This window comes from Pseudorca crassidens, chromosome 15 (genome assembly GCF_039906515.1).
Source record: "Pseudorca crassidens isolate mPseCra1 chromosome 15, mPseCra1.hap1, whole genome shotgun sequence".
NCBI classification, from domain to species: domain Eukaryota; kingdom Metazoa; phylum Chordata; class Mammalia; order Artiodactyla; family Delphinidae; genus Pseudorca; species Pseudorca crassidens.
This window is the reverse complement of record NC_090310.1, coordinates 21,402,127-21,417,872: the sequence shown is the minus strand read 5'-3', so window position 1 is coordinate 21,417,872 and position 15,746 is coordinate 21,402,127. Positions and strand designations below refer to the sequence as shown.

General features: G+C 49.9%; 1 protein-coding gene across 4 annotated transcripts in view; it reads left to right on the top strand.

Moving 5' to 3' along the window:
- The window catches only part of EEF2K (eukaryotic elongation factor 2 kinase), a 63,278-nt gene that overhangs the window by 26,846 nt on the left and 20,686 nt on the right, over positions 1-15,746 (top strand). For 3 of the 4 annotated variants that reach the window (XR_010934921.1, XM_067706423.1, XM_067706424.1), the window contains exons 3-11: positions 2,087-2,187; positions 5,526-5,586; positions 6,900-6,937; positions 7,315-7,486; positions 11,015-11,164; positions 11,395-11,527; positions 11,787-11,914; positions 12,629-12,830; positions 14,647-14,714. Coding sequence is in view for 3 of the 4 variants with exons in the window: in XM_067706423.1 (XP_067562524.1) it covers positions 2,087-2,187; positions 5,526-5,586; positions 6,900-6,937; positions 7,315-7,486; positions 11,015-11,164; positions 11,395-11,527; positions 11,787-11,914; positions 12,629-12,830; positions 14,647-14,714 (1,053 nt within the window). In the remaining variant the exon portion in view is untranslated. The other variant, XM_067706425.1, reaches the window with a different exon arrangement.

Genomic DNA, 15,746 nt, shown 5'->3' with positions numbered 1-15,746 from the left:
GAATCAGGGGAAAAAATCAAGATCACTAAATAAAGATCCAAGTCCCATTGACCCACTCTCCTGAAAAGCTGTAAGTTATATTTGCAGTGTGATTCCAATTTTATTTAAAAATGCACGTAAGGGATCTGGAAAATAACTAGTCCAAAGCATTGATGATAGTTGCTCTGGTGGACGGCACGTGGCAGATTTGAATTTCTTTGTCTTCTGTATTTTCCAAGTGTTTTCATTAAGCATGAATTACCTCCAAATAGGAAGCAAAAAATTACGGGCTTCATTTTTAGACTTTGCAGAGATTAGAAAGCCCCAGTAAGGGAGCCCTGGGCCGTGTGCGTGCATGTGTGTGTGCGCCTCATCTCCTCTGAGCAGGCTCTCAGTGATGGAGCCTAGGCCGGGGGCATGCGCTGGGAGCTGTCCTGTTTGCACCCAAGTCCGTGGAAGAGCTCCTAAGAGCTGGTCCAGGAGGCTGAGGGATGCCATTGTGGGGTGGGGAGGTCTGGAATCTGCCAGGCCCAGGCAGTGGCCAGCCCACGATCCAGACCCTCCCTGTGGCTCAGGCCTGTGGCCTGGAAGGGAGGTTTGGTCTCACTGATTCCTCTGTAGAGGCTGTCGGGCAAAGGTTCAAGCTCTACAGGAAAAGATGGAGAGGGTATTGCTCCCCAGTGTGAGAGTCGGAGTGTTTGTTTGGAGGGGACAAGAAAGGAGTCCACCTTGGGATTATAAAAACAGTAAAATGAGCTGCTTTTTTTTTTTTTTTAATATTTATTTATTTGGCTGTGCGGATCTTTGTTGCGGCGCTCGGGATCTTTGTTGTGGCATGTGAACTCTTAGTTGTGGCATGTGGGATCTAGTTCCCTGACCAGGGATCGAACCTGGGCCTCCTGCATTGGGAGTGTGGAGTCTTAGCCACTGGACCACCAGGGAAGTCCCAAATGAGCTTCTTAAAACAAAAAACTGGGGTCGTACTATGATGCTGTTGAGAATCAGCATGTTCTCTCCATAACGCGCCTTGGTCATCTTTCCCAGTTAGTACCCTTGAAGCCCCGTTCTTAACAGGGTTTGAACGTTTGGGGACATGTTTTCGGGCAGCACAACAATGGAAGGCACTGAGGCACCAAATGGGTGGAAGGCAGGGACGCTGAACCTGCAACGGGCAGAGCAGATCTGCACAAGGAATTGTCCTGCACCCCCAGGACCTTGGAACGTCTCATGGGAATCTGTTCATAATTAACTGAGAACTTAGCACTTTGTTAATGTAAAGGCAACATATCTTTTGCATAGTTTGATATACTCTTGAGTTTAAGAAGGTTAAATTGTCTGTGAATTTCATTTAGGGCAGTAAAATGGGGTGTATTTATGATTTATACAATATTTATGAAGAGGTGACATTGGGCCTGATAGAGTCCAGAATTCCCACCATAAGGCGGTTTAGCATTTTAAATGAATAGAATCAAAGCGTATTAACCACTCCCCACAGACGTTTGGGATGAATTCATTTTGCACGATCACAGTGATACCTCTTGTACACGTATGTTTGCACACTTATGTTTGTATTTCTAGAGGATACATTCCTAGATGTAGAATTGCTGGGTCAAAATAAGGGAATACAGTTTTTCCATTTTAGTACATTGCCAGATTGCCTTTAGAAGAGGTTTATACCCACTGACAGTACGTGAGAACACCTGTTTCCCCACATCCTGGTCAGACTCGTCATTACCAGCTGTGAAAATGTTTGCCAGTCTGAACAAGGTGGGATGGGGGACTATCATCTTATTTTCATTCTCAACTTTTTGATAACAAGTGAAGCAGTATGTGTTTTCTATACATATTATGTTTCTTCTTCGGTTTTGTAGTTAAGACAGGTCACTTCTGGCGGTGGGAAAGCTGGGCCCATGTGAGCTGGGCCCATGTGAGGTCTTTTGGGAACTATATTCCTACAAGGATAATAGATGGGAGTGATTCTCTCTGACTGATGCTGTCTGCCTCCCCAGAGGTCGGAGACACTGGGAAATCACAGGGTGAGAGGAGCTGCCCTGCACTGTCCCAGAAGCCCCTGGTCTGGACCTAACACTCCCCTTTGCTTCTGCAGGAAGCTTGGAAGCATGCAATCGAGAAGGCCAAGCACATGCCTGACCCCTGGGCCGAGTTCCACCTGGAGGACATTGCCACGGAATGCGCCACACGTCACAGGTCAGTACCTCGTCTACAGACACTATATGACCCGAGTCCACAAGGAGTCCTTGGGGTTTGGGTCCTCCTTCTGCTTAAAATCAGTGAGGCTTAAGTACCCTTGGAGATCAAGGAAAAGGGAATATAATAATAATAATATCAGCCAGTATTTGAGTATTTACGCATGCTCAAGGCATTGTGCGTGATCTCATTTAATCCTTACCGTGTGTATTTAATCCTGTAAAGTGTGTATTCTACAGGCTAGGCTGAGCTATGCTGCAAGTGCAAATACCCCAAGGGCTTTATACAACAGAGGTGCATTTCTTGCTCGTACGAAGTTGGGTGAGAGTTGAGTAGCTCTTCAGGGCATCTCAGGGATCCAGGCTACTTTTGTCTTGTGGCTGCATCATCTCAACACATGACCCCACAATTGCTATCAGAGGGAAAGAAAGCAGACCAGCCTTTCAGTGCCTTGGCCCCAGGAAGATTCACAAAACAGAGCTGGGAGGGTCTAGATTTCCTATTTGAAAAGGCAGAGGAAGGAAGAGTGTTCTCAGCGGGTTTCAGGAAGAAAAATAAAAACAACAGAACGCTACCACCAACATAATAATAAGGAGGACTATGGTGATGATGATGGGGTCCTTGTTTACTGAATGTTCCATCTGCGAGGTATTGTTTATGCACTCTATATGTATTTACTCATTAAATAAAGTCTGCAGTCGTTGTGTCAAGCCTTTGGCACTCCTTTGAGGATCTGATGAAGCCATCTCAGAAAGTTGCACGCATATGTCTTATTTGACTCATAATTTTAGAAGACTCATGGATCTGCCCTGGGGCCTGTCCTGTGTCCTGTGACCTCTGTAGACCCCTCCAGCTCTGACTCATCCAGGTGAACCCCGTGAGTTCCCTCAGTTGCCCCAGTGGAGAGAGAGGTTTGAACAGGGTCACCCAGGTAGTTAATAAGATAACTTTCTGACTCAGATCAGTGTCTGTGAATTAGTCAGGACTCTTTTTCAAATGCAAGTGACAGAAACCCAGTTCACAGTGGCTTAAGCATAGAAAGGAACGGTTGACTCATCTACGTGGGCTTCGCGTATGGCTAGTCCCAGCTGCTCCAAGGATGCTTTTGGCTCTGACCCCAGATAGACTGTCTTACATCAGTGGTACACATGGCTCCTAGGAGCCCCACATGTCATCTCACTCAGTGGGAAAGGATCTTTCTTTCTCGATTTTTTTTTTAAAACAAAAGTCCCACATTTGAATCTCATTGGCCTGGCCTTGGTTATAGGCCCGTTACTGAACCAGTCATTGTGCCAGGAGCTCTGCTCTCACTGGCCAGGTCTAGATCACATACCACAAGCAAGAAGGTGCTGGGGGATCAGCTTCACCCAGTCCATATGTTCTGAAAATGGAGGATGGGGGTTTTCCAAAGGAAAATTGGGGTGCTGTTACCAGAAGAAAGGGGAGCAGTTGCTAGGCAGGCAGAAACAGTGGAGCCCTCTCCACCTTTCTGCAGTGTGTTCCTGCTCCCACCTTGTGAGGAGATGGGTTAGAACCTAGTGTGCACCTTTCCCCATTTCGGAGGCTGACCTCCTAGTGGGCTCTGGGGTCTGTGCCGGCAGCTGAGGTCAGCATCGTCGGGGCCCCAGAAGGCCAGGTTGCGCACTCTGTTCCTTCCTGCCTATAAACGCAGCGTGGTGGCTGGTCGGTGACATCTGGCCTCCAGGCTGAGGACACCAGGCTACCAGGGAGGCCCTTGGAAAAGCAGGACTCACGTGCTGGGCTGGTTCTGTGTGTCCCTGAGCTCCTTGGGGGCCAGGGACCAGGGGCTGCGCCGAATTGTGTTTATTTCTTAACCATAGTAGCTGATTTCACCTGCCCTGGCTGCCAGCAGAGGGAGGTCAGGCACTGATGGCCAGAATGTCCAGAGATTTCTAAATTGGAGGCTTCCACCTCTATTGCTGGTTTTTAAAGAGCTCTGCTGCAAGCCAGCCCTTTACTGGGACAGATTTCCTGTTCACGTGGGTTGTACCCAGGCTGGTTAAGAGCAAGGTTCTGTTTGAAACCGACCTGGGTTTGAATCTTGGCTCTCAGGAAGGTTTTTTCACCTCTCTGAACCTTGGTTTCCCCATCTGGAAAGTGGGCACAATATTTGTACGGATCTCACAGGGCTGAGTGACGGTTGATGGAGGAGTTCCGTGTAAGCACTCAGCATACAGTGAATGCTCAGTGAACTCAGAGCAGCTCTGTCCTCGGTAAGGTTAGTGATTGTGAAGGACAGTTAAGACCCTTCCAGTGTTGCATGTCTCTGCCCTCCCCCAACTTCTGGGCGCCTCTCAGCTTTCAGTCTGTTTGGAAGTGAGGGAAGACGACTTCCTTTACCTTGGCCTCTACATAGTAGTACTAACAATGATTGCTGTTATTTATTGGCACAGGACTGCCACGGGCTGGTGCCAGCAGGTGTGTGGCTCTGACAAGCCTTCCTCCCCACCCTGGGCCTGGGGTGGGTTAACCGCCAGGCCTCTGCTTGTTTTTCAGGCTCTGAAAAGGCTGTTCCCACGAGCTGGGAGGTTCTGGAGTCTGTCGCCCCTGAGGGAGGGCCAGGGAGGCATCTGCTAGAGCTAAGAACACCTCAGCCCTGGGGGAGGTTTAAGATTTTAGGGATTTACTGAGCCAAGGAGCTTCCTACCAGGCAAACCTGTTAAGGCCCAGCCAGGCCTAGGGGCAGATTTGCTCTGGAAAAGAGGATCCCTGGGAAAAGAGAGATGAAAATGTTCTGGAACCCTCTCCATCCCTCTCTGCCTTGGGTGTGTATCCGGCAGCCCCTTTCCTGGTTGGACTCAGAGGCAGGACCCTCCCCCCAGCCCTGCCTGCACTGGGCCTCACACCGGCAAGAACGAGGATGCTGCCACCTCCCATCCTGGGACACGCCATTCATTATCTAGGCCAGTTATAACAAGGATATTTACTTATTCAACTGTTCATCCACCATGCGTTTATTAAGCCTCCCCTGTACCAGGTCCTGTTCACTGGCCTGCCTTTGTGGAGTTACAGTCCGGTGGGGGAGCCAGATAGGTAGGGAGCAAGCCCGCCCACTGCACAACTGTAAGCTCTGGGGGACATGGTGGAGAGGGAATAGCTGCCTTTGACGAAGGGGCAGGAGGCCAGTGTGGTGGGGACCTGGGAGGGAGGGGGAGTGTCCACAGACCCAACCCAGGAGGTCAGGTGGGCCTGTGGGTAGAGAGAAGATTTGATCCCGAGGGCATTGGGCAGCCCAGAAAAGTCTTCTGCCTTCAGCTAGTGAGTGACAGGATCAGGTAATGGACGCTGCGCCCTGGGGTGGGTTCTGGTCTCTGCAGGTACAACGCTGTCACCGGGGAGTGGCTGGAGGATGAAGTTCTGATCAAGATGGCGTCTCAGGTGAGCAGAGCCTCGAGCCCAGTGTAATCAGGGATTGCTTCCTCTCCTCCACACCCACTTTATTTTATTTTTTTAACTTTGGGGGATTCTTTATAGTACTGTATATTTATTTTATTTTTTACAACAGCTTTATTGAGATATAATTCACACACCATACCCCATACCCATTTAAAGTGTACAGTTCAGTGGTTTTTAGTATAGTCACAGAGTTATGCAACCATCACCACGATCAGTCCCAGAACATTTTCACCATCTCTAGAAGAAACCCCGTACCTACCCATTAGCAGTCAGTCTCCAATTCCCTTATCTGCCCCAGCCATGGGCAACCACTAATTTATCTTCTGTCTCTGTATATTTACCTATTCTGGGCATTTCATGTATTAATCATATATATCAAAAGATTCTTCTTGACACTCTTATTGAAAATCGGTGAACCGTGAATGTGTATATCCGTTTTCAAAACTTACAGGTCACCACCTATTACTTTTCATCTAACAAGGTGAACTCAGTGGGTTGCAAGAAAAAGGAATCAACTAGAAAATAGAGAACTTCCTGCCTAGTAAGGGGCAGGATCGATCTGTGAAACATTTTGTAGTGTATCACACACTCAGAAAAGTGTGTAGCTTGATGAGTTTCACCAAGTGAACATGTGTATAACCAGCACCCAGATCAAGACACAGAATATCACCGGCACCCCCAGAAGCCCCTCTCAGCCCCACTTACTCCTCCTTTACCCCCAAGGGTAAGCACTACCCTGAATTCTATCACCCGAGATTGGTTTTGCCTTTTTGTACTCCCTATAAGTGGAACCATACCGTATATGTATAGCTCAACATTTTGTCCATGAGGTTTTGTACATGTTTTTTCTAGAACTGTAATTTGTTCATTCTCATTGCTGTATAATATTTTGTCAAGCAAATAGACCTGATTGATCGATCCATTATACTGTCGATGGACATTTGGGTGGTTTTGCTTTTTTTTCTGTTACAGACAGGGCTACAAAAAACATCCTTTGACATGTACTGTCTCTACCCCCACCCCGTCACCCCCATAATATCTTCACCCCCTGAGAGTCTTCTGCTCAGCTAGGCGGGGAATAGGGTGGTCTCATCAGTCCTGCAGCCTCCAGGCTGGAAGTTCTATGAGGGCTTGGTGCTGCAGTAAAGGAAGGAGGGCCCAGGGATTTTAGGGTTGAGATGAGGTCCAGGGCATCGATTTGGTGGGTGACGTCCAAGGGGAAAATCTCCTCCTGGCTCAGGGTAGCCTCTGGGTGGGGTGTGGGGACTGATAACCCGCTGTGTGATGTCTTTCAGCCCTTCGGCCGGGGAGCAATGAGGGAGTGCTTCAGGACGTAAGTGACTCAGCCTGCCTCTTGGGGCCCTGCCCAGACTCCCTCAGGCTCCTGAGAGCAGGGGCACTGTGACATTTCCAGTCAAGAAATGGAGACAGTGGCTTCTCTTCTTGTAGCCCAAGCTCCTCTCCATCTGGTCTCCGTTGGACCACACGTTGGGACCGGCTGTGGGGATGGGCTGGAGGAGAACAGGAAGTATGTCCCTTAAGCCCCATTCGCAGCTCTTTGAAGGATGCTGTGGGGCGGGGAAGCCCCTCCCACCTCTTGCATTTTGTTCCTGGCTCTAGCCAGCCGGGTCAGGCAGGGTCTTCCCATCCTGGGGACTAGGGCTGGGATCCAGAACACCCAGGCGGGCCCCCTGATGCCTCTCTCCTCAGGAAGAAGCTTTCCAACTTCCTGCACACTCAGCAGTGGAAGGGGGCCTCCAACTACGTGGCAAAGCGCTACATCGAGTCCGTGGACAGGGACGTGTACTTTGAGGATGTGCGTCTACAGATGGAAGCCAAGCTCTGGGGAGAGGAGTATAATCGGCACAAGCCCCCTAAGCAGGTGTGTGGCACCCCTGTCTGCCGCCCTCCAACACCAGGACGTATCTGGAGATGAGGACGATGGAGGTGCCTGTCACAGCCTTCCTTTTTCACCATCTTAGCAGCCGCTAATAACAACCATCATGTATTGAGCCTGATATGTCAAGTACTCTACATGCCAAGAGTTACTGATTTCTGAAAACAGAGGTCTGAGGTTGTTTGAGGTCGGAATGTTTTTATTCCATTTACAGATGGGATCCATTAGTCAGGATTTTTGCTTGCAAATGGCAGAAACCCACTCAAACAGGCTTAATCCAAAAAGGGAATTTATTGCCTCCTATAACTGAGAAATAGTGCTGGCTCCAGGTGTAGCTAGATCCAGGACCAAATTGAAGTTGTTGGGAATCTTCCTCCAGCTCTAGTCTCAGTGTTCTGTGTTGGCATCACTCTCAGGCGGCTTTTCAGCTTGTAGTGACGTGTTAGTCCCAGTAGCTGCAGGCTCCCTTTCCGTTTCTCGGCAACCTTGATGGAATGACATGTTTTCCCGTAAGTTTCAATGAGTCTCAAAACTGGGTTTCTTTTTTTTTTTCTTTTTCTTTTTTTGGCCATACCGCACGGCATGTGGGGTCTTAGTTCCCCAACCAGGGTTCAAACCCGCGTTCCCTTTGTTGGAAGCACGGAGTCTTAACCACTGGACTGTCAGGGAAGTCCCATGGGTTTCATTGGCTTGATTAGGTCAGGTGCCTATCACTGAGCCAATCACGATGGCCAGGGTGTGGGAATATGCAGATTAGGCAGGCCTGAGCCTTGTACCCACCAGCAGTATGGGTTCTTCCACCCAGACTAGGTGGACTGAGATTGGTAGCTCCCAAGGAAAAGCAGGAGAGGGAGTGGGGAATGGATTCCTTCCTTATCTGCCCCTGGGGAACCTAGGGCACAAAGGGGTTAAGTGTCTTGCCCAAATGGGCAGGGATGGAGCCAGGGCTCAAATCCAGGCTTTCCAAGCCCCTGCTCTTGCCTTCTTCACTTGAGCCCCCAGGGTATTGGTGACCTGAAGCCAAGCAGAACTTCCTGTTGCCTGCAGGCATTTGAGGAAATAGCGCCCCGGGCCTCTGCCCTGCTTAAATTCACAGCTCAGCTCTCCTACTATTTGTGCACCTGCTAGCTATAAGGTACCATCTTCTGAGTGCCTAGGAGAGCCACACTTCCAGGTAGCCAGCAGAATTTATTGAGTGCCTACTGTTTGCAGAGCCCTTGATTAAGTGTCCTTGGTGTGGATACAAAAAGCCACACTCCCACCCTCGGGGGTTGTGTCCTCTTTAGTAATTCAGTACACTCAGGCCTGGCCACTTTTTCCTTCCTCCCTAAGCTTGTTTCTGCCTCAGGACCTTTGCACTGACTGTTCCTGCAAGGCTGCATCACTGCATCTCCTCAATCCTGCTCACGGTTCAGGTCTCAGCTCATGTCACCTCCTCAGCTAGGCTGTGCTAGACCGTCCTAAATGAAGTAACCCACCGCTGCACCCTCTGTCATGTCACTTTGTTTTGGTTTCTTTTTTTTCAGAGCAGTTGGCACCGTCTGAAAGGGTCTTATTCATGTAGTTAATATTTCAGTTGCTTCTCTCCCCCGAGGGCAGGGATTTTATCTGTCTTGTTCAACTCTGTCCGAGTGCCTAGGTGCTCAGTGAATAATAACGTGGTTGAATTGATGAAGGGAGAGGAATGTGGTTGTTTGAGGAGGACCTGGCTGTCCCCTTGAGGATGTATCCTCGCCACTGACCCTCACCCAGTTGCCTTCTGCTCAAGCAGGTGGCCCTGCAGCAGGCTTCCTGGCAGACATGGAGCCAACTTTTGGAACAGGAACCCTCTGGGAACCAGCCGCTCCTTCCCCCCTGTCTGGTTCTCAGAACTGAGGCCACGTTTGGGGAGGTTCTCAGCTCTCAGCTCTGGGCCCCTTTGGCCTCTGCAGTTGTTGTCTGCCTGTCTGGTGACTCAGCCAAGCAGTTTCCTGGGTGGTCATTTCCTTGGGAAACCCAGGCCTGGCTCCTGTTGTGGGTGGCGTCAAGGGAACAGGGTGCCGTGGCTATGATCTTGTGTAATAGATAACGAGTTAGAGTTTCAGGTTTTCCCTGCTCTGCTTTACAAACATACATAGTACTTACATGTTTTCTTCTGAGTACAAAGTTAAACATGTACTTGGTGCAAAATTTAGCAAGGAATGTCTGAGTTCCCTGTAAGTCCCCTTTGCAGGGAAAGAACCACTCTTACGGTTTGGTATGTATCACTCTAGACTTGTGTCTGCTGATAATAATGACATCGGCAAACGTTGACTGCCTCTTCCCTGTGCCAACAAATTTCATCCTCTTACCCATTCCACAGGTGAAGAAACTCAGGCACAGAATGGTGAAATAACTTGCACAAATTCACTGTATTAGCATAAGGCACAGGTTGAGTTGCTTAACAGACAGACCCACAGTTGTGTGCTAACTCGAAGTGGTTTCCTTTTGTCTCATCTAACAATCCCGCTTTGGTGGGGTCTCAGGGTGGGCTGGTGCTTTACCTGCTCAAGGCATCCAGAAGCCTGGTTCCTTCTGTCTTGTTGCTCTGCCACCTGCCGGGAGTTGCCCTGGACTACATGGTCAGATCTGGCTCCCTGGCAGATGTCCACCTTACAGCCTCAGGAAGGCCAGAGGAGGAGAGGGCAGGCTGGAGTTGCATCATCACTGCTGCTTGCTTCCTATTGGCCAGGCTTAGTCACATGGCCACACTTAGCATCCAAGGGAAGCCAAGCGATGCCATCCCTACCGAATGGCTGTGCATCCTGTTAAAGCTCAGGGATGCGGGGTTGTCTTCGTCCATTTGGGCTGCTGTAACAAAACACCACAGAATGGGTAACTCAAAAACCACAGAAATTTGTTAAGTCCAAGATCAAGGTGCCAGCATGGTCACGTTCTGGTGAGGGCCCTCTTCCTCGTTCATAACTGGAATCTTCTTGCTGTGTCCTCACATGGTGGACAGAGTGAGGGAGCTCTATGGGGTCTCTCTCTCTCTCTTTTTTTTTTTTTTTGCGGTACGCGGGCCTCTCACTGTTGTGGCCTCTCCCATTGCGGAGCACAGGCTCCGGACGCGCAGGCTCAGTGGCCATGGCTCACAGGCCCAGCCACTCCACGGCACGTGGCATCTTCCTGGACCAGGGGACGAACCCGTGTCCCCTGCATCGGCAGGCAGACTCGCAACCACTGCGCCACCAGGGAAGCCCTATGGGGTCTCTTTTATAAGGGCACTAATCCCATTCATGAGGGCTTCTCTCTCATGACCTTCTCACCTCCCAAAGGCCCCACCTCCTAATACCATCACCTTTGAGGGTTGAGATTTCAACCTATGAAATTTGGGGGGATACATTGAGGCCGTAGCAGGGGTTTTCATTCTCAAAGGAAAAGGGGAGTGGATTCTGGGGACAGTCAGCAGTTTCAGCCTTTCTGCTCCAGCCTCTTATCAGAGGAGGGTTCCGCTGGGCCCTCCCTCTGACCCCCCTCCCACCTTCCCGCCAGGTGGACATCATGCAGATGTGCATCATAGAGCTGAAGGAAAGGCAGGGCCGGCCTCTCTTCCACCTAGAGCACTACATCGAGGGCAAGTACATCAAGTACAACTCCAACTCAGGCTTCGTCCGTGATGACAACATGCGCCTGACACCGCAGGTGAGGCCCCTGCACACGCCCATGCCCCATCTCAGCAGACCTCGGGTCCCTCCGAATTAGGCAGGGCTCCTTCCTTTGTCTTTGCCTCTGTACAACTCCTCCCTGCAGATAAAGGCCCCCAACATGGGCAGAGGTGGGGTGTTGAAACCTCTCAGAGCACTGCCTGCCAGCGTTTGTGCAACCCATAGCCTGGTCTCTGTGGTCACCTTTTCTTTCATGTCACCCCACAGGCCTTCAGCCACTTCACTTTTGAGCGTTCCGGCCACCAGCTGATTGTGGTGGACGTCCAGGGTGTGGGTGACCTCTACACCGACCCACAGATCCACACCGAGAGGGGCACTGACTTTGGAGATGGCAACCTAGGTAGGCAGGGAAAGCCAGCATGTCCACGGAGACCACACTCCCCACAAAATCTCCGGGCTCTTTGTTCACCCAAGAAAGCAGGCCGAGGTGATATATGGGGCGCCCCAAGATTGTGGAGGTGGGAGCCTGGGGCCTCTGGCTTCTGCCAGTTTAGCATGTTTTACACCTGCCCCTGCCGCATTTAGGGTGCTCAGTACCGTCCTGCCCCCACCCCAAAGCAGAGCAGTGCTCCAGAACCCCTGCTCTGTTGTGTCCGCAGGTGTCCGCGGGATGGCTCTCTTCTTCCACTCTCATGCCTGCAACCGGATTTGCAAGAGCATGGGCCTCACTCCTTTCGACCTCTCCCCAAGAGAGAGGGACGCGGTGACTCAGAACATCAAGCTACTGGTGGGTACCCAGCGTGAACCTGCTCGGACTGGCAGGGCCCTTCTGCTGGCAGGACCCGCAAACTGTGTTTTCTGTGTGCTGGTGGCTCAGGCCTTGCAATGCTTAATTCAAGAGTACTGGGGCCGGAAGACTCTTAGTCCTGCCTGTGTCCCTCGTCCCTCTTGAGCCAGTGCACACAGCCCTCCTGAATATCCCCACTAACAGAGGAACTGGGGTCTGCTTGATATAGGCCCATTTTTGCCCAGAGTGAGGGGACCAGATATGTACAGATAGTGAGTGGGGTGTGTGGAATGTGGTTCGTGTGGTGTGTTGACAAACGGCTGGACTAGACTCGGACCTGGCTCACTGAGTACCTCGCCGTGTCCAGGATGTACCCCCATCCCCACCCCCACTGCATGGACCAGATATAAGACAATATTGTCAAAGAGCAGCTTGGGATTCTGGAATGTATCCCCCAGCTCAGGGCTGTAAAGCGTGGGCAGCGCTTCTGGGAATGCTGGCCCTCTGAGCTCCTGTTCCGGTTGCCCCTTCTTAGAGGCCTTTGGGTTAAGCCCCCACTGATTCGTTTCAGGTTTTCTGCCAGTCCCTTAATAGGCACAGGTGGGTGCTGTGGCTGAAAGGGCCTCAGGTTTTGAGGGAACAATAGGCAACAGGAAGAGCCCCACTTTCCCAGAGGGTGCCTGTGTGACGTGCATGTCCCTGTTAATTCTCCAGCAATCAGCGCAGACCATCTTGAGGGGGACAGAGGAAAAGTGCGGGAGCCCCCGGGTGAGGACCCTCTCGGGGAGCCGGCCCCCACTGCTCCTTCGCCTCTCAGAGAACTCTGGAGATGAGAACATGAGTGACATAACCTTTGACTCTCTCCCTTCCTCGCCATCTTCTGCCACGCCGCACAGCCAGAAACTGGACCACCTTCGTGAGTGATGGTTTGGCCCCTGGGCATTGTGATTGGAGGGGACGAGCACAGGTAAAACAGGGCTAAACTGGCTTTCACTTATGTTAGAAAATCAGACATGCCAACCAAAAAGATTGAGGGCCCAGATGGTTTTACGGGTGAGTTCTTTTTAATAAACTTTCAAGATGCAGTCATCCAAATGCTGTAAAAACAGTCTTTGTTGCAGAAAACAAGGTAACATTTTTCAGAGTGTTTTATGAAATTAGCGAAAACTTTTATACCAAAATTTGACAAAACACCAAAAAAGAAAACCATATCCCAACTTCAGGTATAAATATACAAGGCAGGGCTTCCCTGGTGATGTCGTGGTTGGGAGTCCGCCTGCCAATGCAGGGGACACGGGTTTGAGCCCTGGCCTGGGAAGATCCCACATGCTGTGGAGCAGCCAAGCCCGTGCGCCACAACTACTGAGCCTGCGTTCTAGAGCCCGCGAGCCACAACTACTGAGCCTGCGCTCTAGAACCCGCGAGCCCGCACACAGCAACGAGGACCCAGTGCAGCCAAAAATAAATTTAAAATTTAAAAATAAATAAATAAATAGATATACAAGACAAAAATTCTAAATAAAGTATTAACAAATAAAAACTAGTATATTAGGGAATTCCCTGGCGATCCGGTGGTTAGGACTCCTCACTTCCACTGTAGGGGGCGTGGGTTCAATCCCTGATCAGGGGAAAAGAAAAGACTAGTACCTTACAAGAATAGTCTGTCACAGCCAAATACGGTTTTTGCAGGAATCTGAAAGTTGTTCAGTGTTCAGAAACCAATTAACATCATATGAACAGGTCAAAGGAGAAAAATGGGCATCATTATTTCCGAAGTTGAAGTGACAGAGTTTGCTCGTGATATGGACGCGGGGTCTGCAGGAAAGACGGGAGGCAAGGCTGGCTCCACGGTTTTGATCTGAAGAACTGGCAGGATGATGGGGCCATTTATTCAGCCGGAGGAGGCCCCAGGGAAGCAGGAGAGGAGGATTTTAATGTCAGATATTAAAGAAGCCTGTAAATCACCACTGGAAGGCCTGGGGAATAGTCTGAAGCAAGAGTTGACAAACCTTTTCTTCAGAGGCCAGAGAGTAATAAATATTTTAGACTTTGTAGGCCATGTGGTCTCTGCACTTGCAGCATAAACGCAGCCACTGACAGTACTTAAAACAAATAGATGCGGCTGTGTTCCAGTAAAACTCTATGGACACTGAATTTTAAATTTCATATAATTTTCACATATCACAAAATATTGTTCTCCTTTTGACTTTTTTCAACCATTTAAAAAATGTAAAAAGCATTCTTAAAAACCATATGCGAATAGGAGACAAGCCAGATTTGGCTAGTGGCAGCTTGGGACAGGAGATAAAGACTGGGATGGTTGGTTTTTAAGCCATCTAAGGCTTCTCCCATTTGTAGCTACTCATGGGACCCCAAATATACAAATGGCTTTCCTTCCTTCACAACTGCACCTCACTGAGGTTTGACCGTAGGTCAAGCACATGGTGCTTGTCAATACATGACACAATTGTGTTTACATTATGACAACCCAAGGAGGCACACCTGTTAAGCTGCACGCTCAGGACCCCACAGCTGGCGAGTAGAGACTCTGGGTAAGTTCTCGAGGAAGAATTGTGTCCCCCCAGGTGCTGACCACATACATTCTTCACCCATTTTTGTACTTTATAAATTTAAAATAAAAAAGGCTTGGTGGCAGCTGTAGGCTGTAGGTGGGTCTTGTGAACTGTTCCAGCGATGGAGCTGGTGCCTTCCTCCATTTTCTCCCTGCTCAGATTGGCCTGTGTTCAGCGACCTCGATAACTTGGCACCCCGAGACCACGACCCTCTGGACAACCACCGGGTGAGTAGAGTGGGTGGAGGACCAGGGTGGGGAGGAGGGGCCTCCCTCCCCCAGGAACTGAGGATGAGACCTCAGATTCAGAGGTGGGTAACCCAGGTCTGCTCCGGACACTGGCAGCAGGATACAGGTGCACAGGGGGGAGGGAATCCCAGCCTCCTGCCCAGGGCAGCATTTTGTCTGGGAAGAGCTGGGTCTATTCCAGTTCCTGGAGGTGGTTAAAGCAGAGAGAATCCAAGTCAGCAATAACACAACCTTCCGGTACATGCTGGGCTTGGCCCTGGGTTTGGTTTGGCCACACGTTGTGCGGCCAAGCTATCTCGGGGGACAGGGGGCTATGTTGGGTCTCCGATGTGTAACTTATAGCAGAGGTAGCTGTGATGCTCACAGCTTGGATAAGCAGAACAGGTTTCCTGCAGCCTCTGCGTGACTAGCAGTAAGAAGCTGTAGATGACATCTTTGCATTCAGACAAACATATATTATGGTGTCAAATTAAAAATGCATTAGAACGTTTTAAACAGACTTCACAGACACATCACACTTGCACAGGCCACAGCATCTTAAGCTGCACTCTCAGCTCCAAAGGTTCAACTTCGCTCCTGACGGCTTTTCAGAGTTCTTGAGTGGGAACAAAAAACAGCAATAGCTGACACATATGGAATCATCACTACGGGCAGACACTGTTTTAAGAGCTTGGTAGATAATTCTCATCTAATCCTCACAACAACTTATGAGATAAGTAGATAATAGTTTTTATTCCTTTTAGAATAGGTTTTATGTTTTACTCTAGAGCTAGGATGAATTTTAGAATTTCAGCATAGGTTGAAAAGGAAAAGATTCAGAAAATTACAAGGTGAAAAGTCTCCCTCCCACCTGTCCCCTCAGCCACCTGCTTATCCCCAGCATTAGCAGCTGCTTAGACAGTGCCCTCATTATCCCTGATTTAGAGACGGGGAAACTGAGGCACAGAAAGGTAAGCCACTTGCTCATGGTCACTCAGTGATGGAGCCAGTGTTCAAACCCAGGCCATCTGG